Genomic DNA, 23,411 nt, shown 5'->3' with positions numbered 1-23,411 from the left:
AGCCACAGCCGGCCCTGCCTGGGAGCCCTTAATGCCCACAGGAGCCCAGTGTGTCTCCCCCCTGCAGGTCTTCTGCTGTGGATGTATCTCCAGTTGACCGATGGCCTCTTTCTCTCCCCTTTTCTGCTCCAGGCGTAAACTCTGCGGGGACCCCCCTGGGCTCATTTTCCCACCGGGAGGAGCTCACAAACAGCAGCTTTCCCAGGAGGAAGATGGGGCCCTCCAGAGACCCCACCCCGGAGGGTCCGGAGCAGGTGCTGGAAGAGCCCCCAGATGCCCTGGCTCCCCAGCTGCCCTCGCCCTCCAAGGGGGCCTTCTCAGGGCCCACCGCACGACCGACCCCTCCTGCCAGGAAGAAGCAGGAGACCCAGCGGCTGAAGCTGGCCACGAACGCCGGGGCCTTTGTGGAGAGCCAGCAGCCCCCGGAGGATTGGGGGGAAGGGCTCCCCGGGTCTCTGGAAGAGAAGGCCACCGTGCCTGTGGGGGACGGCGGGGAAATCAGCCTCGGGGTGACCAGCCATTCCTCGCTCCAGATCTCTCCTTCCACAGTTCTGCCAACCACTTGGGGCCCTGGTGCTCCTCCCCGAGGGGTGACCGAGACCCTTGAAAAGGAAGCCGGGATCCTGGCCAACATGCCCCCCCAGAGGGCCGAGGAGGAGGAGGAGGAGGCTGTGAAGGGGGGATCTTCCTCCAGGGAAGAGGGCCGAGAAGCAACTTCTGCCACCGTCAGCCCCCCGGAGCAGCTGCCGAGTAAGTGATCTCTGCCCACCCGAGCCGGCCATCTCCCCACCGCTGCCCCTGTGTTCTGGCTGCTCTTTCGTTTCTCCCCGCTCTGCTGACGGGAAGGGTTGGGGAGGGGTCCAGGGCTTTTCGCTGGAGCCCTTTTCCTTGGCCTCCTCTGAGATGTGGGCTCCCAGCCCGGGACTCCCTGGCGCCCAGTAAGGCTCCCTCCAGGCCTGCTGGGAGGCTGATCCCGGCTGCTCTCGGTGCCCTGGAAGAGGCCAGGAGAGGAGCTTTCGGCTGGCCTCCCTTGCAGGTCTCTGCAGCATGAATTTCTCTGAGCCGGAGGGCTACATCGACTCAGCCGAGGCTCCACTGGTGTCCCAGAACGGCTTCTTGGAGTGCACCTTCCGCGTGAGAGTCTACACTGGATATGGGGTGGAGCTGCAGGTAGGAAGGGCTGCCGGGGGGCTGGCATGAGGGGGGGGGGGCTGCTGAACCTGTTTATTCCCTCTTGAACAAACCCAGCTATTGCGGCTAAGGAGGGCACCCTCCCTGGGCACTTGGCTTCCCACCCAGAGGCAAAATGGGAGCCAGAGAAATTGCGGCTCACTCTGGAGCCTTGCAGAGGGCCTTGCACCCTCCTCCCCGGCTGCTCATCCTGGGAGTTGTAGTCCTCCACCGCACCCAGAGGGAAGCAGGGTGGGGCCAGCCTCTTCCAAAGGAAATACCTCTCCAGTTCCATTCCTATGAGGCGCCCAGAGACTAATGGGCAGACTCCCTCGTGCCAGCTCTGACCCCGAGGACGTTTTCCTCCTCACCCGCCTGGTTCATCATCATCCAGAAGAGATTCCTGATGCTGTGTGGGGTCTCCAGCTCTGCTGTTTTTTTGGGCCGGGCCGGGAGAGCCGGGGCTGGTGGAGAGTAGGCTGCTGGGTAGTTTCTGGGGCTGCTTATGCAGGGCATTTCAGGCGGCACAAATGCCAGGCTGAGCAGTAGCGAAGCTTTCAGAGGCTGCTATTCAGGAAAAGCCTTCAGGTGAAGGAGAGAACCATGGAGCTCGTTCAACATCGATTGGCTCCCAGGGCCTTCATTTGGCTGCTCCTCCCCAGGGGGACCTGAGTGGGTCAGGGCATCATGAGGTCCTCCTGGTGGAAATCCTCCCCCCCCCCCCGAGTGAAGCCGCTGTGGGGCTTCTGGATTCCTCTCATCCGACGATGGGCCTCTTCTTCCTGAGTGCAGGTGAAGAGCGTGAACCTGTCCGAGGGGGAAGTGCTGGCCATTCGTGGGGAGGACGACGGCCACTTGGTCACGCTGGCTAACCAGACCCTCCTGGTAGAAGGCCAGGTCATCCGCAGCCCCACCAACACCATCTCGGTCCTCTTCCAAGCCTTCCCGGACGGCCTGGGGACTTTCCAGCTGCATTATCAAAGTAAGCCCCCTCCCATCCAAGATCCCCCCTCCCAAAGCTTCCTCCCTTCCTTTCCAAAAGCCTCTTTGCTGACTTGGCCTCCTGCCAGGGCTCGAAGGGGCCGAAAGGAGGCCCGAGATGCCCCACCAGACATGCCCCCACCTTCTCTGGAAGAAATGCCCCACAGCCGAGCCTTTCACAGGGGATGGCCGGTCCCTCCGGCCTGGATAAGGGTTATGGGTTCAGGCTGATTTTAGGGCCTCTGCAGCCAAAGGAAATGGGCTTTTTGCTTCTTTGAGGGGCTTCAACCCATCTGATTCCCAGACAGGCAATTCCCCTCCAGGCGCGAAAGGCGCAGCTGTGATCAGGGAGAGGCTGGAAGGGAAGCAGGCGGAGGGAAGGGGGGAGAGCAACGGGGCATCAAGGTCTTTCAGCGCAGAGACCCCCCCCCCCCGGGGCACAGAGGGCAAGGCCTGATGTGGCATGTGGGGGGGGGGTCTGTGGGAAGGAAGGAGGCTGGGGGCAAGATTTCCAGGGAGCACTGGCGGGGGTTCAGAGGAGAGCCATCCCAGGGGGCAGAGCCCTGTTGAAACCTCTCGGCTGGGAGGGTGGGCACCATTCTGGGCTCCCAGTCGGAGGACTGGACGCAGCCTCTGTGGTCCGACTCCCCCTGGGCAGGGCAGGCTGAGGAGTCTCCCCGTCACCCAGCAGACCTCCGGGGCTTCCAGAATCCAGAGAGCCAGTTGGCAGCCTCCCTCCGCCCCGTGCTGCTTGGCAAATCCCCCCCCCTTGTGACGTCAGCTGTGCATTTTCCCCCCACAGTCTTCATGCTGAGCTGCAGCTTCCCACGGAGGCCCAATTTTGGGGAGGTGGCCGTGCTGGGGCTGCACTCGGGAGGCCTGGCTCACTTTAACTGCCACCTGGGTTACGAGCTGGAGGGAGCGCGGAGCCTGACCTGCCTCAATGCTTCCAAGCCACACTGGAGCGCCCCGGAACCCGTCTGCTCAGGTAGGGGGGAGGAATGGGCAGTGGGGGCCAAAGGCTGGCAGGCCGCCCCTTGACCACCTGCCCCCCCTCCCTGTCTCTGCTTTCAGCCCCCTGTGGAGGCACCGTGCGCAACGCCACCTTTGGCCGCATCCTGGCCCCAACCTCTCCGAGGAGCCCCCTGGGCAGCCTGGCTTGTGTGTGGACGGTCAGCGCCCCTGAGGGGCAGAAGCTTCACCTGCACTTTGAGAGGCTGGCACTGGGGCCCAAGGAAAGGTGAGCAACGGCTGATGTTTTCTGAGAGGCAACAAGGGCGGGAAAACAAGACGGCCGCCATGGTTTCTAACATCGAGCTGTGTGGTTCAAAAACCCAACCCTGGCGCTGTTTCCCACCCGCTGGTGCATCAGCTGCCAGGAATAAGGATCCTTCTCCCACCACATCTGGAGCATTTGGCTGTCCAGCAGACGTCACCAGCACCGCCTTTGAAGTGGCAGGTGTTCAATAAATAAATAAATAAAAATAAAAATGTGGGACTGGTAGGCAGACAGTGAAACCACTTGATGAGCTGTGCTGAGATTCCAGAGTAAAACACCTGTTTAGCACCATAGAAAACATGGCAGTTTCCCTGGCATCCCTTGGCAGACTTTGCCCCTCTTGATGTCCTCCTAATGGGACCCTGGGATCAGAGAGCAGCTTCAGAAGTGGGAAGAGAGGAGAATGGGGCCCCTACCCAGCTGCACTGGGCGCAAGGGCAGTGGCCAGGTGGCCCTGAGGCCCATCCTCCCCTGGGGCTTTCACTCTTACACACACGCAAACACACACACACACACACACTCTGACCTTGGCCTTGCCTCTCCTTGTGCTCCAGAATGGTGGTCTACGGGGGAGAATCGAACCGCTCAGCCGTGCTCTACGCTTCCCAGCAGAGCAGCAACGTGCCTTTCGAAGGAGTGATAAGCGAAGGAAACGCCCTGCGTGTCACCTTCACCTCAGAAGACCCCGACGGAGAGCCCACCTTCAACATTCGGTTCGAAGGTGATGCACTCATCCTGCGGGGGGGGCGGGGGGGGCTCTTTGCCTCTTGCTGCTGAAGGTGCCCAGTGCAGCCAAGGGGGCTGGGATGCAAACCTCCCCATCCCAAAGGGGGAGGTCCAGGTGATGGAGGGCTGCTGGCAGTGGGGCCAGTCCTCCCACCTTGGAGATCAGGACTAACTGGAGGCTGCCCATTGGGCACGGGAGCAGGTGGGCAAAGGTTCCAAGGAAGTCGGGGTGTCTCTGCAATAATACTGGCCAGACTGAGCTCTCCAGAGGTCTCCTGGTGGGTGAGGGGACCCTTGGATTCCTCCAAAGGCTGGAGCAGCCTCCTCCCCTCCTCTACCTGGGGTGGGGGGAGCCGCTCAGCCTGCCCCCATCACCTAGAGGGGACCTAGCAGAGGGAAACAGGAGCGAAATGATCAAAGCCTTTCCTCTCTTTTGGTGAATCCGGATCCTCAGCCAAGGCATCTTCTTATCTCTCAAGCGGGGAGCACTAATTTTCTGGCCTTTATTGCTCCTGATGATTACTTGCTGCATCATCATTATGGCTCCCTCCTCCTCCTTCGTCTTTTTCCCCACTTAAAATTCTGCCATGCTGAACAGCATTTGATTCTGTGCTGTCTGCAGGCTGCGCCTCCCCAGCCGATCCATCCTCTTCCCCGGGTTCTCTGCTCTTTCCCTGCCTGCCTCAGGAGCCCTCTGCCACCCGGGCATGCCCAGGGCTCTGCTGGCACCCGCTTGGTCCCCTGCAGGCCCTTTGGCAGCCACCAGCACCTCGGAGGGCTCCTGCAGCCCAGCAGGCCGAGGGAGGCCAGAGAGCCCGAAGCCGTATGGGGAGGCCGGCTCAATTTCCCCGGATGAGATCAGGGCCGAAAGATGATAAAACGGTCGGCTGCACATGAGCAGAAGACCTTTAAAGAAAGAAGCTGAACAGAATGGATCCCTTTGACAGTTCAATGCAATCCTTCTAATTTTCCAGCAACTGAGGTTCATTCAGGGCCCTCTGCAAAATAATTGCCCCCCGGCCTGAGGCTGCTTCCTGGCTGGGCTGATCACCAAAATGGCCTGTTGGGTGGGGAGCCACAAGGGCTGCCTGCAGAAGGGGGCGCTGGGGGCTCCTCTGTGCCAGTCCTGCCCGTCTTTCTCCCATCCCCCCAGCCTTTGAGAAGGGCCACTGCTACGAGCCCCACCTGCAGAACGGCAACTTCACCACCTCCGATGCCACCTACAACCTGGGGGCCGTCGTGGAGTTCACCTGCGACCCCGGGCACAGCCTGGAGCAGGGCCCAGCGGTCATCGAGTGCATCAATCTCAGGGACCCCTACTGGAACGACACGGAGCCCTTGTGCCGAGGTGGGTCAGGTCAGGTCAGGGGGCTCGGCCTGGAAGGGGGCCGCAGCAGAGGCCGCCTGACTCCTATCCTTGCAGCCACCTGCGGGGGAGAGCTCTCCACGGCCGCCGGAGTCGTCCTGTCCCCCAACTGGCCTGAGCCCTACGCGGAGGGCGAGGACTGCGTCTGGAAGGTCCACGTGGGGGAGGAGAAGCGGATCTTCCTGGACATCCAGCTGTGAGTATTTCCTCCAACTGGCGGGGGGGGGGATTTCATCCATCTGTACTCAGCATTGGGGAGGGAGAGTTTGCACTTGGGAAAGGCTGTTGGGGGGAGGGGTTTGCTGTCTGCCTGCAGAGTGAAAGTGGGGCTGCGTCAAGGGTGGGGGAGGGGCACAGGCAGATCTGCTCGGTGGTCTCCCTTGACCGGAGTTCCCTCTGGCCGCCTCAGCCACAAAAGCATCCCACCGGGCAAAAGGCAGCCTCTGGATTGGCAGCCCCTGGGAGCTCTTCACGGCTCTTGCTTCACACACACACACACACACACACACACACACACAGACCTCACAGCCAATTACAGCCTCACTTGGGACTTGTGATTCCCCCTGCAGAAACCCCTGCGTGGCTCTTGATAATCCAGCTTGAATGACAGATACTTTGATTCTGCTTCTTCCCCACCAATGGCAACACAGGGGGGGAGGCGGGGGAGGTCTGCCAGAGCGGCTTTCTCCTCTCCAGCAACGCAGCATTCTGGATCTTTTGGGGGACGTTTCCCTTGTTTTCGCTGCTCTGGATTACGAGGGGCCTAAGTGGAGGAAAGCCCAGGGCCCCTGCGGAAGGGAAGGGGCTGCTCTTGGGAAGGGCACGACCCTGTCCGGTCTTCCTGGGGTTGCAAATGTTTGCTTTCCAAGGCGTTCAGAATCCTCCAGCCTCAGCCTCAGAGTGTCCAGGAGGAGGAGGAGGAGAAGTAACCAGGAGCACCAACGTCCGTCCAGCAGGCTCCGTGCTCCCCAACCCCTTCTTGCCTAAGAAAAGCCCAATGCAGTTAAAGAAATGGGGGGGGGGGAGGCTTTCTTAAGTCAGCTGGCAACCCCAGCTCCCCCCCCCCCATTTCTCACTCACAAAACTCTCAAGTAAAGCTTGGCAATGTTGGGCTAACAGCTCCCCCTGCTGGCCAGCAGAAGCAGTAAGGCAAAGTAAAGTTTTCTTCTCACTTGGAGCTCCTCAATCTGGGTTGTGGCTGATGGGCTCGGGGAAGGAGAGGCTGCAGCCGGCAGCTCTTGTGCTTGCAGCAGCCGAGAGCCCTCCTATCCAGGAACAGTCTATCTGTCGGTGGCAAGAGCAGGAAAGGATGCTGCCATCTTTCTTATAAGCTTCTCCGGGGCCAGCTCCTCCACCCCCTCTCGCCAGCCAGGGCTCCTCCAAAGGAGGGGAGAGAAGTTGCCGTCAGCTGCTGATCCCAGGAGATCCCGGCAGATCTCAGCAGCGGCTCTCTGAGCGCCCCTCAGAGGCCGTGATGACCCAGCAGGCCCTTCCCGCTCTCCTCTCCCTGCAGCTTGAACCTGAGCCAGAGCGACATCCTCACGGTCTACGACGGGGATGACCTCAACAGCCACATCCTGGGCCAGTTCCTGGGCCCCAGCGGGCCCCAGAAGCTCTACTCCTCCACGCCTGACTTGACCATCCAGTTCCACTCAGACCCGGCCGGCCTCGTCTTCGGGAAGGGGCAGGGCTTCACCATGAGCTACATCGGTGGGTGAGCCTGGGCTTCCTTGGGGTGCCCCGCTTTTGGCCAGGAAGCCTCTGGGCCCCCTGCCCGTTCTCACCAGGGCCCCTCCTGGCTCCTTCAGAAGCCTCGCGGAATGAGTCCTGCTCGGACCTGCCGGAAATCCAGAATGGCTGGAAGACCACTTCTCACACCGAGCTGGTTCGGGAGGCCAGAATTACCTACCAGTGTGACCCGGGCTACGATATTGTCGGCAGCGACACCCTCACCTGCCAGTGGGACCTCACCTGGAGCAGCGACCCCCCTTTCTGTGAGAAAAGTATGGCCCCGCCCAGATCTTACCCCCTCTGGGGCTGAGAGAGGCCCTGAACTGCGACGCTAACCAGCCATTCCTTCTGGGGTTTTCTCTCCGTCTCTGCCGTGGCAGCCACAGGAGCCTGGCTGGAAGATGGATGGGCACCCCAAGCTGTAGAGGGCAGGTGGGGGGAGAAGAACGGCAGGCTGTCTTTAAGTCCCCTGGCAGCCAGTAAATGGGGAGTCAGTCACTCTGGAACACACACGCACACACAACGGGCTGAGCTTGCAAAGAAGGCAGCTGCTTTGACCTGGTTCTATGGGGGGGGGTCAGGGCTGCCCCTTCAGGCCGAGGCAGACGGGGGAGCGTGCCGGACGGTCTGGCCTGAGCCCACCAGGGTGCTCCAGCCTGGCCTCCTGCTTTTCACCCTAGTCATGTATTGCACGGATCCTGGAGAGGTGGAACACTCGACCCGCTTAATTTCGGACCCGGTGCTCCTGGTTGGAACCACCATCCAGTACACCTGCCACCTGGGCTTCGTGCTGGAGGGCAGCTCCCTTCTCACCTGCTACAGCCGGGAAACGGGGACCCCCATCTGGACCTCCAGGCTGCCCCGCTGCGTGCGTAAGTCCAGAGCTCGCCTGGGGAATTCCTGCTTCTCCCTTGTTTGCGGTCGCATGGATGAGCCCCCCCCTCCCCCGGGAGGGCCCCCTTGCTAACCTGCTCCCCCAATTCCCCCCGTGCAGCGGAGGAGTCCCTGGCCTGTGACAACCCTGGGCTGCCTGAAAACGGCTACCAGATCCTCTACAAGCGCCTGTACCTGCCGGGCGAGTCCCTGACCTTCATGTGCTACGAAGGCTTTGAGCTGCTCGGGGAGCTGAGCCTCAAGTGCATCCTGGGGCAGCCCTCCCGGTGGAGTGGGCCGCTCCCCACCTGCAAAGGTAACTCCCTCTTGGCAAGAGGAGCCCTGCGACTGAAGGGGGAGGGATTCTGCTGGGGGGGGCGTCAGAGGCCCAGTTAGCCATCGTGCCCCCCACCCCGCCTGACTCCCTGCCTCTCTTCCAGTCAACCAGGACAGCTTTGAACATGCCTTGGAAGGTAAGTCTCGGTCAGTCCCCCCCCCTCTGCCCGTGGGATCTGGGCACCTGGGAAGGGCCGGCTGTGCCAGGGGGCCCTGCAGCCTTTTGTCTCTCTAGTAGCAGAAGCTGCTGCAGAAACGTCCCTGGAGGGAGGCAACATGGCGCTGGCCATCTTCATCCCCGTCCTTGTCGTTTCCTTGCTTCTGGGGGGCGCCTACGTCTACGTCACGAGGTAGGTAGGGAGGGAGGGAGGGTCTCACACACAGCCACCATGCATGCTCTCCCCTCCCAGCCACTGGCGGCTGAGCCACGGAGGCTTTGCTTTCCTTTGCCCTTCAGATGCCGCTACTACTCCAGCCTTCGGTTGCCCCTCATGTACTCCCATCCATACAGCCAAATCACGGTGGAGACGGAGTTTGACAACCCAATCTACGAGACGGGGGTGAGTTGCTGCCTCCTCTCAGCAGAACCGGCTGGGAGTTAAACGGAGGCTGCCTGGACGTCCCAGGGCCGGATCTAGAGAAGCCACCCTGGAAAGCAGCTGGCCACCGGACACCTTGCAAAGCCACCTCCGGTTCAAAAGGGTCCTCCTCCTTTTGGCTGGGTGGACCTGTCCGTGGGGCTGGGGGAGCCTCACCCCGGTGCCCTCAGAGTGGCCAGAGCAGGAAGGGGCCAGGGAAATCCCCATTGTTCTTCTTTCCCCACGTGGAGAAGCCCCAGCACCCTGGGACTGGACCGGTGGGTCTGCCAGGGCTGCAGTCAACATGAGTAGCCCTTCCATTTCCTCATTTGAGAGAAAACGAAGCAATGGCAGGACATTCTCCTGAGCCTGCATTGGCCGTTCTCCCAACTTTATCCCAGCAAGGGAAGCCCCCCCCCCAACTGCTCCCTTCTTCAGGTCAACCTCAGAGTCAGGTGCGAAGATGCCCCTCCCCCCATGCCTTTCCTGGCCAAGGGCTGGATTCAAACCCCAAGAGCTTCTCTTCAAACGGGCCGGAGGAGGAGATTCATCAGTGACCGCTGCCACACCTCTCCCTCCCTCCCTCTCCCCCCCTCTCTCCACAGGAAACCCGGGAATACGAGGTGTCCATCTGAAGCAGCCCCCAACACACCCCACCTCGCCTTCCACCCCCAACATCTCCTGAAGGGACCCACTGGGAGATGTGGTGGAATCTGCCCGAGAGCTTGAACCCCTGCTCTCCTTTCACTTTCCATCCAGCTGTGCCCACTTCTTCCTCTTCGTCTTGGTGGACCCTCCCTCGGTGGCGTCTCCAGCCTCCTGGCGGTGCTGGGCTCAGGCTTTGCTGGCGTGGAGCTGAGCCCGCTTGGCAACGCAGCCGCTCGCCCGGCCAGCCACGAGGGACCCCCTTGCTTGGTTCTCCTCCTGGGCCTTGTGGATGCGCTTGGCAAACCTGTGGTGGAAAACTGAGGCTCCCTCTGGTGAAGGGGCGAGACTTGACTTGCCCAATCCGGCCAAAGCACCGACCTCTTGGCAGGGCAGCTCCTCTCTTGGCCCCCTCTGGGCACAGCGGGTGCCACTTCTGCCTCTGCCGGAGGAGCCTTCGTGGGGAAACCCAGCAGCCCTGAGACTCCGGGTCCGCTGGCTGCCAGGGAGGCCCAGAAGCCCAGTGGAGGGAGACCCGTGCCAAGCCCCCTCCCCACTTCCATCAGGAGCGAGGGGTATGAACTGCAGCAGCCGCAGGGCGAGCGAGGAGGAAGAAGATGCAGAGCGGGGGCTCTGGAAGATGAAGGGCAGGGGACCTTTTGAGGGGGGTCTTGGACACGTCCTTCCGAAGAAAGCCTTGGCTGTGGCAACCTCTTCCATCCTCCTGGCCCTGATGACCCTGTGGGCAAGTCCCCCTTTGCTCCGGCACCTGTTTTGCCTCCGGAGATCTGCTGTCAGGATGGACGGAGAGAGGAGGTGGATTTCCAGGCCGTTCTCCCACCCACCTCCTCCCTGACAACTGGGGATCAAGCTCCTCCGGAGGCCTCTGGCACTGCCACCCACCCACCAGGTTGCATCAGGAGCCCCCCCCCCCGGGGAACTTAAAGGGGACTTGCAATGCAGGGGTGAGAGGCCAGCTGGATGAGCCAGAAGAACTCCCGAGACTGGCTGACGCCCCCTCCCCCTGTGCCCCCCCACTTGGAGCCCCCTCCCCTGCACCCCCCCTTGGAGCCATGTCCAGGACAAAAACAACCCCCCACCACCACCACCAAGTGACTCTCAGCTGCTTGTGCTACTGGAGGCCTCTGCCCTGGACCACGTCGGGTTTTAAGGAGAAGAGAGAAGGCTGGTGGGCTCCCTGCTGCCCCTCTTTCGGTGATGAGGACAGAAGACTTTGCCCTTCTCCTTGCCCCTCAATCCCCCTTCCCCGCCCAAGCCCCCTCATGAACTGGAGGAGGAAGATATTGGGCTGATTTATTCCCGTCTTTGTAAAAACAGTGAAAATGTAACCATGACGATTTTTTAAACATGTCTGTTTTAGATTAGAAATCCAGGCTGGTACCTCTCTGCAGGTGTCAGGGGTTTGGGAGTGTGTGTGTGTGTGTGTGTCCTTCCTTTTAAAGCATACAGGCCCCTCCCTCCCCCTCCCGTGAAAGTGTACTGTGGTTTGCGAAGGCTGGGAAGCAAATGTACACAGCGTCTCTCCTCCTCCTCCTCCTCCTCCTTTTCTAAGTGTGATGGGATTAAATATTTTTGAAGATGACGCGACCTCTTTGGACAGGCATTGAGTGAGCTCTCCGGTGGCGCAGTGGGAAGGCGCTTTCGGTGGTTCTGAGCTGCGTGGGGTAGTCGTAACAGCGCGAGTGTCGGCTCCTAACAGCTTGGGTGTTTTTGAGCCAGTGTGAAGACACAGCAACAACACGGCTGCTCAGCTGTGATCTTTCCTCTCCAGCAGGAAACCAGACCCGCACGGCTCCCTCCCTCCCTCCCTCCGCGGCTGCCAGCCATCAAGGGCTTCCTTCTCTTCATGATGCAAAATCGATGCAGCGTCACGGAGTTTCTCACATGGCCACACAAGACACGGAGCACAGGCAGGAGGCCACGTGCATCTCGCCCTGCCGGTTTAGATCAAACAAGCAGGGGCCCCAAGCCCTGGACTGGAAGAGCCCCAGGGTTCACCAAGCAGGAGAGAAACGGCCCCTGGGAGACCAACTGGGAGGGGTCTTCCGAGAAGCCTTGGGGGGGGCAGGGACCACCCCCCCCCGCTGCCTGACCCTTCAAATGACCCATCCAGCAGTGTCACCGCAGTGGGGCGCCCAGCGTGGCCCTTTCCTACCCGAAGGCCGTGTCCCTCCTCACAGCCCAGAAGCTCAGAGCAGGGGGGCCATCTGGAGGCCTGCCTCTCTTCCCTCACCCACCTCCGAGGGGAGAAAGGCTGGGAGCTTCCCTGGCCCAGAGCCACCGGGGGGGGGGGGCGCTCCTTTGCGAAGGCTGTGCCTCCTTTTCCTGGGCTATGGGGATAGGCATTCCCTCTCCTCCATGTTGAACAAATGGGCCACCACAAAGGGCCTTCAAGTGAGGGGAGGCTGAGGAAGACCCCTCCCCCCCTTTATGCTGCTCTCCTGGCAAACCCAGGAATCCTTGGGCTTGGGGACAAGGAACCTGGCCCAGCCCAGCTTTACCACAGGCAATTGGGGGGGGGGAGAGGAGGGGGCTGGCTGGCCATGGGCCCTGCAGTGCGCCAACCAGGAACTTTGTTCCCCTTCCCGAAAGGCTGCCAGGACGGGCATTTGCTCTCCTGCCTGGGAGCAGCCGGGAGGCTCAGCGTCACTTTCTCCCTCTGATGGCTGAGCAGAAAAGAGCAGGGGGGGGGGTCTGGTTGCTAAGGAACGCCACCCCCTCACTCGGGGGTTCTGCTCGAACAGCCTGCTCTCCAAGGCCTTGATTGACTTGCCACCCGCCCATCCCCTCTGCTGCAGCTGACTTCAGGAGAGGGGGGGAGGGGGCTCGGCTATCCTGCTGGGCAGCCAACAGGTCTTCAGCCACTCTGACTGGGATTCCAGGGGCCGGGAGGGAGGAATCAATGCTGCCTCTGACCAAGATAAGCAGCCTGGGTGCTCAGAAGGCCACCTGGGACCCTCTCATTAGCCCCTGCCTGGAGGCCTGGGAGCCTCCTCTCCATCCCTCATTCCCCTTCAGGATATTTGTTGAATGGAGCCCCCACCTTCCCCCCCCCAGCCTTGGCTTTCTCCCTCTTACTCCTTTCAGCCATCATCCTGGGGGGGAGGGAAGAAATCCAGACAACCAACAGATAGCAAGGGGGGGGGAGCTCCAGGGAGCATCTTCCAGATCTCTGTGGCTAAATCCACCAGGAAGGACTTGGCGCTGAGGATTATGGGCCCACCCTCTCTGTGATAGGATGGACTACACTTCCCATCATGCTCTTGCATAGCCCCCTGCTGAGACTTGGGAAACCACGGCACATTCTGGGCTAATTGGCCCTCAAGAAATGGGCAGCCTTCCCCCAGCCCTGCCTGCAAAAGAGCCCCCCCCCCCCAAGGAGAGCAGCAGCCAAGCCCCCCCCCTCCCCACGGGAGAAGACGCCCGCAGCTGCCCTCAAGCGTCTTGATGCCCTCCTGGGGCAGGACAAGAGGGGGGTTCGAGGGATGGCTGCTTGCTGGCTGGGAACCATGGGTAGGGACATGGATTGTGCTGCAGGCTTCTCCCAACGCAGACTTCAGTGGATTTCCTCCTTATTGTCCCTGAGCAGCGGCTGAAGAGGCTGGGCTACTGCCAGCTCAGAACCGCCGGCCGTGCGGCACTGAGCGCCAGAGGAGAGGTTGCCAGGAAGGAAGCCGGAGACTCCGAGGCTGCAGCCAAGGGAGGCGGGATCCAGGGAAGAGTTTGGCAGCCCCTGCAGGGCCTCCACAAGTGCTCCGGCCGAGAGGGGCCGTTTCTCCCATAGCGACCAGGCCGAAGGCGCTCTGGGCGTGTTCGTGGCGTCTTCCTTTGGCGCACCGACGCCGCCGCTTGGAGCAGGTTGCGGAAGTCCCGCTCAGGTCGGCCTCGCCATGAGGGCCGCCGGCCGCCCTGCTGCTTTCATGCCGCCCAGTCGGGCTCTCGTCTCGGCGGCGGCGGCGGCAGCGCTGGGCTTTAGGCGAGGCTCCAGTCAGAGGTCTGGAGGCTTCCGCTGCCCCGCGCCTCTTCCCAGGCTGGGCGGCCGAATCTCCGGCCCCCCGTTTGGGGCGCTCCCCGGAGACACCTCCGCCCTGTGCCCGCGTCTCCCGGACTAAGCGCCGCTTTGAAAGCATCCCAGGCGGTCTCGTCGCAGATCCGTCCCCGTTTGGAGAGGCCGGCAGGCAGGCAGGCGACGTTCCCAGCCGGTCGGCCCGTTCCTCCCTCGCCCCTCCGGCGGCTGCAAAGGGGACCCGGGGACGCCAAGCTCCCTCCACCCCGCCCGCAGAGCCCAAGCTCGCCAAGCTCCCGGCCGCCGCATCCGCAGCCCCGTCGGCTGGCCGGCGAGCGAGGCTCCCGCGGCTCCTGCGCCCAGGGCTGCCCACGCGGCGACTGCGCCACGCAGGCGGCCCCCTCCGCGGCGGAAGAAGCGCCGCGCCCGCCGAAAGCCTCGCTCGCTCCCAGGGCTGCCAGGACGCGCGACGGCGGCCCCTCCCCGGCGGGGCCGGGCGGGCTGCTGGGAGTTGTGGTCCGCGCCGCCGAGCCGCCAGCGCCGGAGAGACCGTCGGTCGGGACGAGCGAGCGGAACCCGGCGGCAGGTTGGGCGGGCAGGCGCGCGCCGGGGAGGGGAGGGGAGGGGAGGGGAGGGAGGGGCGGGCGCCCCCGGAGCGGCTCTTTTGCCCGGAGGCGGCGCGGGGCGAGGCTGCCCGGAGGGCTCTTGCCCCGCCGCGGCGCCCCTGTGGGCCGGGAGCCCTCGGGCTTCCGCTTGTCATCCCCACCGGTTCTTGGCAGGGCAGCCTTCGCGCTGGCCACGCCTGTGTGGGCTGCGGGTCAGCGGCGTGGGCGGGCGGGCGGTAGGGGCTTTGGCGCAGGCCCGGCGTCCGGGCTGGAAGTCTGGAACTCCTTAGGCGCAGCGGCGGAGCTGCCCTCCCGGCCTGCCCGATTTCCCTGCAAGCCGGGGAGCCCCGCGGTCCGGCGTCCGCGTTACATAAGGCTGCTTCCGCCTGGGGGGCCCCGACAAGACACGGAGCCTCCCCCGAAAAGGGACCCCCAGAAACCGGGGCAAGGAAAGCCAGAGTCCAAACTGCAAGCTTCGGCTCTGCCTCTTTCTCCAAGGGCGCCCACGGGTTGGGGGTGGGAGGGCTGCTTTCTTTAAGGGGTCCCATCCAGGCCATTTATCTCAGGCAGAGGTTGCCACCCACGTGTGGCCCCCCAGGACGCTTCCCCTGGCACAGCACTTGGCATATAGTGCCCAGGTGCTGCTCTTCGTGGAGGGGTGCTTGGATCTTTGAGGAAGGGCCCCTTTGATGGAGGGCAGCCCCCCCCTATCTAGGGTGGAGATGGCGCCAGAGGTGGGTCTTTCTGTCCCTGTTGCAGAGGGGGTCCCAAGTGGGTCTGAGCTCCACCCGGGCGCTGCCTTGGAAGTTTCCCCCTTTCCCAGCTGGGATGGGTGGGACAGCCCCCCCTCTGGCTCAGGGAAAGGCGCTTGCAGCCCCCAGATGACCGGGATGAACGGGCATCCCAGCTTCCCGCCTGAGCCAATGAGCCACAGCTGGGTCACCTTTGGGTGCCTTCAGAGCTGGTGACTCACCAGCCTCTAGATCCCTAACCAATTGCTGCCTTGGTGCTAAGTGGGTGGCACAATGTGGAGAGGGAGGGAGGCCGTTGAGGCAGGCGGGCAGCTGGGTGGCAGAGAAAGGGCTGCCAGGGAAGGAGGCAACTCTGCCAACCGCAGCTGAGACTGGCAAAAGGGCCAAGCCCGCTCAGAGCTCAAAGGGAAAGGGTTGCACAGCTCCTTAAGGTTCAGGAATTATAGGAGGTGCCCCCCTGCACTTCTTTGGGGCACCGGGTGGTGGGGTGAGCCGATAGGAGAGGCAGGAAGCCCCCTCCCCAGTGCCCCATGTCTTTTCCTTTCAGGCTGCCCGAGAAGGAAGACCCCGGGGGAGGCTGAATTCCCACAGCTGCTTCCTTTGGAGACCCCGGAAGGAGGAGGATCTTAGAGGGGAGGGCCGAGGTTCTCTCCCCCCTCAAGAGACACGATGCCGCCGTGGGAAAGCCCCTTGAGGGGCCAGGAGCCCAGGCCCACAATGGGTCCAGCCCCACCGGCCACCTTGAGCCAGACCCATGGCACCCGGATCCCTAGGAACCCTTTCGCTGCGTGAGCGGCCTTTCTCAGATGGCTGAAGAAGCTGCCCAGATCCTGCCCAGCTTTTCCTGCTGAACTTCCCCTTGGGCTTTGCCTGGCTGCTGCCGAGATGTCCCTGGAGGGGCTGGTGTGCTGCCGTGGGTCGCTTGACTGGCTAAGGGAGCTCATCGGCTCTACCATCCAGGCGGTGCGGGACTGCGACCCCCCTGCGCTCGGCACCCTGGGCGTCCTGCTGGCCCTCTTCGTCTGGTACTGCTACCACGTGGGGCGGGAACAGCAGCCCCGGCCTTTCGCCACGGTGCTCCCGGGGGGCGTGGAGGTGGCCGGCCTGCAGAACGGCTTCAGCCACTGCCGCTCCCCCGAGTGCGTGCGCTGCGCCCAGAGCGATGGGTTGAACCAGAAGCTCTACCACAACCTGCAGGAGTATGCCAAGCGGTACTCGTGGGCCGGCATGGGCCGGATCCACAAGGGCATCCGCGAGCAGGGCCGCTACCTGGCCAGCCGCCCATCCATCCAGCGCCCGGAGGTCTTCTTCCTGCCTGACTTGCCCACCACCCCGTATTTCTCCCGGGAGGCCCAGAAACACGACGTGGAGCTGCTGGAGCGCAACTTCCAGACCATCCTGTGCGAGTTTGAATCCCTCTACAAGGCCTTCTCCAACTGCAGCCTGCCGGACGGGTGGAAGGTCAACAGCACACCCAGCGGCGAGTGGCTGACCTTCTACCTGGTCAACCAGGGCACCTGCGTGCCCCGGAACTGTCGGAAGTGCCCTCGGACATACCGCCTGCTGGGGAGCCTCCGCACCTGCGTGGGCAGCAACGTGTTTGGCAACGCCTGCATCTCCGTGCTGACCCCTGGCACCGTCATCACCGAGCACTATGGGCCAACCAACATCCGTGTGCGCTGCCACCTGGGTAGGTTCTGCGCCCCCCTGCCCGCTTCCTGGCTAGTGTCCCGGCAAGCGGGGTATCGGTCACCACCCAGGACGAGCGCCGGGTGGCCTTGAGCTGGTCAGCAAGGAGGGAGGCAAAGCGTCCCTGAGGGGCCGGGGGTTGCCCTGCACTGCCTCTGCTGTAGCATTCTGCCCGCTCGGAGTTGCAGAGTTTGGGGGCCGCATGAGGGAAAGGAGCTTTATCTGGCATCACCTTCCCACCCGCCAGAATCTTCCAAGATTGTTTGAAAAGGTGGTTTGCGGATGGTGGTGGCAGGAATCGGGTTCTGCGCATAACAAGATTTCTGTGCCTTTCAAGTGGCATCAGATGCAGCCGGTGTAAAGTTTGGAATCCCACTCTGGCATTTGTTCAGGATTCAAGGGCCCCCGTTTTGTTACAGACCCACCGTAAAGGCTCATTTGCATGGCTGGCACAAGCTGGCTCGCATACCAGTCTGGGCAGCTGCCATGGCAACTGCAACTCTGACCTGATCTGCATTCGGCCAGGCAGCTGCCCGAGACGGAGGCCTTCGGCTAACCTGGGCGACTCCTCTGTGTTGGGGGGCGGGTGCTGGAGATGCAATTGGGACTTCGTACCTCTCTCCTTTCTGGCCAGCTGGGAGGAGAAGTCCTCTGGATGAGTCACTGGGTGGTCCAGTTGGTGGGGGGCCGGGATCGTGGAGGGGCAGCTCCTCAGGCCAGGGGGCTCGGTTGATGCTCTGCCTTTCCTCCCCCCTTCTTTCTCTCCCCCCCTTGCAGGTTTGAAGACCCCCAGCAGCTGTGAGCTAGTGGTGGGAGGGGAGCCCCAATGCTGGGCCGAAGGACGCTGCCTGATTTTTGACGATTCCTTCCTGCACACAGCCTACCACGCAGGCAAGTCTGAGCGTTTTCCAGCCCCCACCCCCTGTGGGCAGGAGAGGGGAGCCTCTGTGCCTGGACCAACCTCCCTTCTCTTTGCTCCTCCAGGCCCCCCTGAGGATGGACCCCGTGCCGTGTTCATGGTGGACCTCTGGCACCCCAACGTTGCTGCGGCCGAGCGCCAGGCCCTGGATTTTATTTTTGCTCCTGGACGGTGACGTGAGCTCCCCCTTTCCGGAGCAGGTTCCGTGTTTCTGTGGAGGGGGCCCTTCACACCCAGCTGACGTGGGGTTTGGCCCCCAGGCCTCTTCGCCTTCCCCCCTCCTCCCGTCCCCCATTTTGCTTCCGGCTGGGCTGCCCCCCCCTTCCCCCTCCTCTGTGATTAGGCCAAATGCTGCTATAGTGTCCGTCCCCCCCCCCCTTGCTACTTGTGCGTTGCTGTGCCGATTTCCCCACCTGCAGTTCTTGGAGGATGAACTTAATTGTGCCAATCTCTCCCTCGTGAACCTCCTCCAAAGGCAAACCACCCAGCCACCCATCCTCACTGCAGCTTCAGAAGCCACGTTGGGCCCCCCCAGGCCAGATCCTGCCCCCTCCCGCCTTTCCTTGGCAGAAGTGAGTGGAAGCAAAGCAGGGCAGCGTTTGTGGGACGGCCCCCTTCCCTGCATTGGCTCCTCTGTGCCTCCTTTGGGGTGCTGGACTGGGGCAGCATCCTTGGCGCACCGGTGGAGGGAGGGGCTGCTGTGGGCTCTCCCTGCAGAGTGGCAAGCAGGCGGGAGGAGGAGGAGGAGGAGGAGGGGGCTTTCTGGCCCGCTTAGGGGCAGAAGCTGAAAGCAAGCCAGCCCCAAATGCCATTTCTCACCCATCAGAGTCACGGGCAAAGTCTGCCCCCCACCTGCAACCTGGGGCATGGGGGCATTGTGGCTTGGCCAAGGCCGGGACTTTCCAATAAAACACTTGTGCTCAATTCCGGGTTTCTTCTTTGTGGCTGGCGGGGGTCACAGACTTGGGGCCGGAGGGGAAAGTGTTTGGCCCAGGAAGGAGCCACCCTCTCCTCTCTCAGGAGCCAGGAGGAGCCCCGGGGGGCCCAGCTCTCCTCTTTGCTGGGAGCCAATGAGGGCCCTGGGGGTCGGCCGTTCCCTTGCCACTGGCTGAGCAGACTGCGGTTGACAGGTGCCGAGTGCAGATCGGGGGGGGGGGGGGAATCCCCCAGCACCCCTCTGGAACCCTGAGCCCTAGAGACCAAGAGGGAGCACATCGGCAGCCCAGAAATGGTTGCTATAATGATTCACCCCCTTCCCAGAATTTGGGGGGCCCCATTGCAAAGACACTGCAAGACTTGATCAAGTGGGGCTCAACCTCTGGGGGGGAAACGGGGGTCTCGGGGGCAGCTGAGGCCGTGGAAGCCACGTGGCCAGGGTGAGCTTCCCTCGGCTGCCTTGCCGGCTGTGGCTGACAGACGCCTGGACAGACGGCGGCTGAGGCTCTCTGGCAGCAACTGCGGGCACAGAGGCTGTTTCCCTCCGGAGCCTCTGTTGCCACGCAAACACTCCCGCCTGGCTGAAAACAGGGCTGCCCCCACTGGCGGGCTCCCTCCCAGGGCCCCGACTCCCCTCCAGGAGACCCAGGGATGGGACCAAGAGCGCAGGGGGGGGGGGGGCTCGTTACGAATGCAGGCCGGGAGAGCCAGGAAGCAGCTTTAGTCGGCAGCTTTATTCTCCCCCAGGCCCCTATTTAAGCCCCCAGGCCCCTGCTTTCCTGCAGAAGAGAGATTTCCAGAGGCTCCGGAGGAGCAGGGGGGGCAACGGGCCTCAGCCCATCCCAGGGCAGGAACTCCTTAGCAAATACTGCCCCCCCCCGCCCCCAAAACAGGAAAGCCTGGGGGAGTGCCAGCAGCAAGGAGGGTGGGGGCAAGGCAGAGGAAGTGCCACCCTCTGCCATTCAGAAAGTGCCTCCCAGAGGGGGAGGCCCCCAACTGCTGCCACTCCCCCTCCTGGGGCCAAGTCTCTTTCCAAAGGCTCTGCCAGGGCAAGAGCCCCCCCCTCTTTCCCCAGGCCTGCAAGGGGGGCGGGGGCTGCACTTGTAGGCACTGGGGAGGGTGGAGGAGAAAGAAACCCAAAGACGGGAGCCACCCACGGTGGGCAGGACCTGAACTCCCCGCTCTCTTTGGCCAAGAGGCTCCTTCAGGCAGGGCCACCCGTGGGAAGGCATGGCAAGGAGTCCGTGGGCCAAGCCCGGTCGGCAGCTTCCAAGGCCTCTGCGCCAGGCAGTCCTGGGCAGGTGTGGTGAGTCCACCTCAGAGCAGGTTCACCCCGTGCTTGAGGAGCTTCTGCCTGGCCTTGCCAGGCAGGCCGACAATGCTATCCCGGGGGTTGGGCACCCCCGAGTTGTAGGGCGGCAAACCCCTCTGCTGGAAGTAGCTCTCCTGGACGGCGTTCCGGCAGCCGTAGACAGCCGTGCTGGAATTCCTGAAAGAGACCAAGAGACGGGAAGGGGGTCTTTGGCGCTGGGGGAGCAGTGCAGGAAAGATGGTGACAGCCACTGCGCCAGCCACACACTCGGGCAGCAGCTGCCTGGCGAAAGACCCGGGTGGAATCAGTTGTGCCTGGTTTTGGTCTGCTAGAGGGGGGGCACTGAGCCTCCGCCATTGCTTCTGTGCGCCACAGACAGTGCTGGGCCAACGGTGGCAGTCTCACCCCAGCTGCCCAGTCCCCCCCCCCCCCCGCTTTACCTGAGCGTCAGTTCGGAGGCAGTGGGCAGCTGCTCAAAGGTGGCGTGGATGAGGCCGGTGCCTTGCAGGAAGAGCTGGTCCTCGGGGCTCGTGGTCTGCAGGACGTTGGCTGAAGGGACAAGTGGGGCCACCGGTGATGCCGGGGCAGGAGAAGGAAGGCTGCCTCCCCCCGCCTTGGCCAGAGTCCGCCTCCCAGCCCCTCCCCCACTCACTGGTGAGGATGTTCTGGACGGCGTCGTAGTGAGCAAAGTTGTAGGTGCTCCTGGAGGAGGGGAGGGGGCCCTTGGGAAGGGTCTCTGCCAGGTGCACCTCCAGGCCGTTCAGGGAAGCCAGGCTGCTGTGGTACTGTGAGTTTAGGAGGTTGGGGGGAAGAGAGAGAGAGAAAGATTTGTGAGAGCTTCCCCCCCCCCCCAGAGTCCCGCTTGGGAAGCTGCCTGCAGGAGGCCGACCCAGAAAAGGTCCTGGAAGGCAGGGGAGCCAGCCTGGCCCCTCTCCCTGAACGGCTGCCCTCAGGGCCTTGAGCGAGAGGGAGGGAGGGGGCGCTTTCCTTACCACATCCTCCATGAAGTCTGTGGAGCTCACCAAGGGCTCTTCAGCCAGGAGGGCCAGCACCAAGCCCCGGATGTGGTGAACGTACAAGGCCATCCTCACCAAGGGGGCTCCGTCTGCTCCTCCTGCGGGAGTCTCGCTCCCTTTGCTGCTGGCCAAGTCCTCCTGGGACCCCCTGCGTAGGCGGAACGAGGTGGTTGAGCCAGCCTATCCCCATCTGCCTCCCTTGGAAGGGCGGGGCCCCTGCCACCCCTGGGGAGTGGCTGGCTCTCTGGACACTAACGGAGCATCAACGCTGTCCCTGCTCATCCCACTAGAAGGCAGCTGAGCCGCCTGGACTGGCACAGGGAGGCCAGAGGGCACCTGCCTTGGCAACAGAAGAGAGAAAGTGAGGCTGGGAATCCCCTCGGAGAGCCTGATGGAGACACTGGAGCTGCAACAGATTCTGGCCTTACCTGGTCGTCCACTCGACCGGCAGGTACCGCAGGGCGGCTGCTTCGGCCTCCAAGAGGTAAACAGGCGTGACGCAGACCCCGGGCGGTAAAGCTGTCAGCGCAAAAGAGGTCAGGGAACTGCCTGGAGAAATGACCAGTCCAGAATCCTCAGGCGCTCAGGAGGGGCAGCAGAGCCTGAACGGCTGGCTCCAGAGGGTGGACGGAGCCATGCCCAGCCTCCCCGCTTACCTTCTTTGAGCTGTGATGCTCCCTCTTCCGGCCCACTCTGGAATGGAAGCAGAGAGAGAGAGCCAGGCGATAGCAAGCCGCAGAAAAAAAGGTTATTTTTCTCTGGCCAGGATTACTCCCCCCACGATTACTACACCAGAACCATCCAGGTGATACTGGCACATTTTCCACACCGCCCCCCCACCCGGGGGGCTTGCCAAAAGGGCAGAGCTACAACTTACGCTTCCCTCCTCTGCTCCCTTCTGCAGCAAAACCCTGGCAGTCAGCTCCGGTGGCAGCTGTGTACTGACCACCCTGCATGGGGAAAGGAAGGAAAGGTCACCCACGGGGGTCGCACTCAGCTACAAGCCCCCAATCCCTGAAGGAGGAGGCCCACCCAAGAGCACAAGGAGGCCCCTGACCACTTGGCCATGCAGAGGTCTTCACGTTGGAGGGGGGGATATGGGGTACAGGGGATGGATCTGGCCAGTGGAGGAGGCCGTAAGCCTCAGTGCTGACCCCCTGCTCCTCAGACACTCACCGGCCCTCGTAGAGGATGCAGCCGGCCAGCACGTGGCGCGAACGCTGGCAGCTCTGCAGGATGAGGGCAGCTTTCAGCAGGAGCAGAGGGTCCACCTGCCAGAGAGGAGAGAGCGGAGCAAACGGCCCTTCTAGGCCCCTCGTGGCAGCCGAAGGGCCTCGTCCCGCCTGGACCTCCCTGCCAGAAAGCCCGGTGAGCTACAGGCCCTCCAGGGAGGCACCTTGGTTTTGTCCCAGGCCCAGAGGGAGTCAAAGACCCGGTGGAGGTCGCTGGAGCTTTGCTGCAGGTGGTCCACGTACAGCTCCCACTCCCGGTCGAGGTCCTCCTGGGGGCGCTCCTGGGGAGGGCAGAGAGCAGCAGGTCAGAAGTGGGGGCAGGGGACGGGCGCCCCCCCCTTCAAGACTGCCCAGCCCCCCCCCGCCATGCAGGAAGGCCCTCCTTTTTGGGGGGGCCCTCAGGCGGCCTCAATGAACCCGGAGCAGCCCAGGCAGGCAGGGGGAAACACCCACCAGGTAGGCCCGGGAAGCCGGCCCGTTGTAGAAGCGGAAGAGGCCGAGCAGCCGCTCCAGGAGCCGCCTGCAGCTGAGGTCCGAGAGGTCGGCGGTGCAGCCCAGGACCTGCGGGAGAGAAGGGAGGAAGGAAGGGCCGGCGTGGGCCAAGGACCCCCAACCCGTCGCCCCCTCCCTGCCCCGCCCAGCCCCTCGGACTCACCCACAGGAAGCTGCCCTCGGCCTCCAGCGCGAACTTCAGCTTCCGCAGCCGGATGAGGCCCGGCGGGGAGCCCGAGATCTCCAGGGCGCAGCGGGCCACCCCCGCGATCTGCCCGCACAGCAGCTCCTGCTCGTCCCGCGGGGCCTGCAAGGCAGGAGGGGGAGAGAGGCGGTGGGAGGGGGGAGAGAGGTGGGAGGGGGGGGCGGAGGGGGAGGGGCAGCCGAAGGACCCGGGGGGGGAGGGGAGCGTACCTGGCGCGGGTGGAAGCAGCAGATCCCGGCGCGGGTGGGGTCGCCCTCGCCCCGCACCTTCGAGGCGTCGTAGAGGAAGAAGCAGCGCCACCTGCGGGACAGCGGGGGGGGGAGGGAGGGGGGGGTCAGCTGGGGAGTGGGGGGGGAGGGGGGCGGGGGGGGGGCGGGGGGCGTACCAGGCGGGGGCCATTCTGGGCTCTCGGCGGCGCCTACAAGAGGCGGGAAGAGCGGCGGGCGACCGGCGGGGGGGACGGGACCGGAGGCGCTCTGCCCATGCTCAGAGGCGCCCTCGGCGGCCGGACCCGGAGAAGCCAGCCACTTCCGCCAGGAAG

The 23,411-nt window shown here is 63.3% G+C and overlaps 3 protein-coding genes across 6 annotated transcripts; 2 read left to right on the top strand and 1 right to left on the bottom strand.

Annotated features, from left to right (window-relative positions):
* Positions 1-212: 212 nt before the first annotated feature.
* SEZ6L (seizure related 6 homolog like) lies at positions 213-9,675 on the top strand. Its single transcript, XM_032229328.1, has 16 exons — positions 213-750; positions 1,037-1,170; positions 1,963-2,152; positions 2,954-3,139; positions 3,226-3,391; positions 3,985-4,151; positions 5,310-5,504; positions 5,580-5,718; positions 7,036-7,232; positions 7,331-7,525; positions 7,934-8,125; positions 8,248-8,442; positions 8,567-8,599; positions 8,698-8,812; positions 8,920-9,022; positions 9,646-9,675. Exons 1-16 carry the CDS (start codon positions 213-215, stop codon positions 9,673-9,675), a joined length of 2,775 nt encoding a protein of 924 aa, XP_032085219.1.
* A 4,282-nt stretch (positions 9,676-13,957) lies between these two features.
* ASPHD2 (aspartate beta-hydroxylase domain containing 2) lies at positions 13,958-17,946 on the top strand. 3 transcript variants are annotated; one of them, XM_032229768.1, is made up of 4 exons: positions 13,958-14,298; positions 15,617-16,759; positions 17,536-17,649; positions 17,743-17,946. In XM_032229768.1, the coding sequence occupies exons 2-4, from the start codon at positions 15,955-15,957 to the stop codon at positions 17,850-17,852; spliced, it is 1,029 nt and encodes a 342-aa protein (XP_032085659.1). In that variant the 5' UTR covers positions 13,958-14,298; positions 15,617-15,954; the 3' UTR covers positions 17,853-17,946. The 3 variants fall into 3 exon arrangements, with proteins under 3 accessions (XP_032085659.1, XP_032085661.1, XP_032085660.1); XM_032229770.1 differs by lacking the exon at positions 13,958-14,298 and adding an exon at positions 14,368-15,051; XM_032229769.1 differs by lacking the exon at positions 13,958-14,298 and having other exon boundaries at positions 15,058-16,759.
* A 1,381-nt stretch (positions 17,947-19,327) lies between these two features.
* HPS4 (HPS4 biogenesis of lysosomal organelles complex 3 subunit 2) lies at positions 19,328-23,402 on the bottom strand. 2 transcript variants are annotated; one of them, XM_032229764.1, is made up of 13 exons: positions 23,256-23,402; positions 23,080-23,170; positions 22,829-22,972; positions 22,627-22,734; positions 22,338-22,454; positions 22,118-22,212; positions 21,819-21,891; positions 21,598-21,634; positions 21,370-21,490; positions 20,918-21,089; positions 20,578-20,710; positions 20,366-20,474; positions 19,328-20,102 (listed from the first exon to the last, which is right to left on the bottom strand). In XM_032229764.1, the coding sequence occupies exons 1-13, from the start codon at positions 23,267-23,269 to the stop codon at positions 19,931-19,933; spliced, it is 1,386 nt and encodes a 461-aa protein (XP_032085655.1). In that variant the 5' UTR covers positions 23,270-23,402; the 3' UTR covers positions 19,328-19,930. The 2 variants fall into 2 exon arrangements, with proteins under 2 accessions (XP_032085655.1, XP_032085656.1); XM_032229765.1 differs by having other exon boundaries at positions 21,370-21,460.
* Positions 23,403-23,411: the final 9 nt, after the last annotated feature.

Source organism: Thamnophis elegans, chromosome 13 (assembly GCF_009769535.1).
Source record: "Thamnophis elegans isolate rThaEle1 chromosome 13, rThaEle1.pri, whole genome shotgun sequence".
In the NCBI taxonomy this organism is placed as follows: Eukaryota; Metazoa; Chordata; class Lepidosauria; order Squamata; family Colubridae; genus Thamnophis; species Thamnophis elegans.
This window is presented reverse-complemented; position numbering and strand designations above follow the sequence as displayed.

Coding starts and splice junctions, on each gene's coding strand:
- SEZ6L (XM_032229328.1), top strand. CDS start 213: ATGGGGCCCTCCAGAGACCCCACCCCGGAGGGTCCGGAGCAGGTGCTG. Junction 2,153..2,953: donor TTTCCAGCTGCATTATCAAA/GTAAGCCCCCTC, acceptor TTCCCCCCACAG/TCTTCATGCTGAGCTGCAGC. Junction 7,526..7,933: donor CCCCCCTTTCTGTGAGAAAA/GTATGGCCCCGC, acceptor TTTTCACCCTAG/TCATGTATTGCACGGATCCT.
- ASPHD2 (XM_032229768.1), top strand. CDS start 15,955: ATGTCCCTGGAGGGGCTGGTGTGCTGCCGTGGGTCGCTTGACTGGCTA. Junction 16,760..17,535: donor CCGTGTGCGCTGCCACCTGG/GTAGGTTCTGCG, acceptor CCCCCCTTGCAG/GTTTGAAGACCCCCAGCAGC. Junction 17,650..17,742: donor GCACACAGCCTACCACGCAG/GCAAGTCTGAGC, acceptor TTGCTCCTCCAG/GCCCCCCTGAGGATGGACCC.
- HPS4 (XM_032229764.1), bottom strand. Junction 21,892..22,117: donor TGCATCCTCTACGAGGGCCG/GTGAGTGTCTGA, acceptor TTCCCCATGCAG/GGTGGTCAGTACACAGCTGC. Junction 20,475..20,577: donor CGTCCAGAACATCCTCACCA/GTGAGTGGGGGA, acceptor TTGTCCCTTCAG/CCAACGTCCTGCAGACCACG.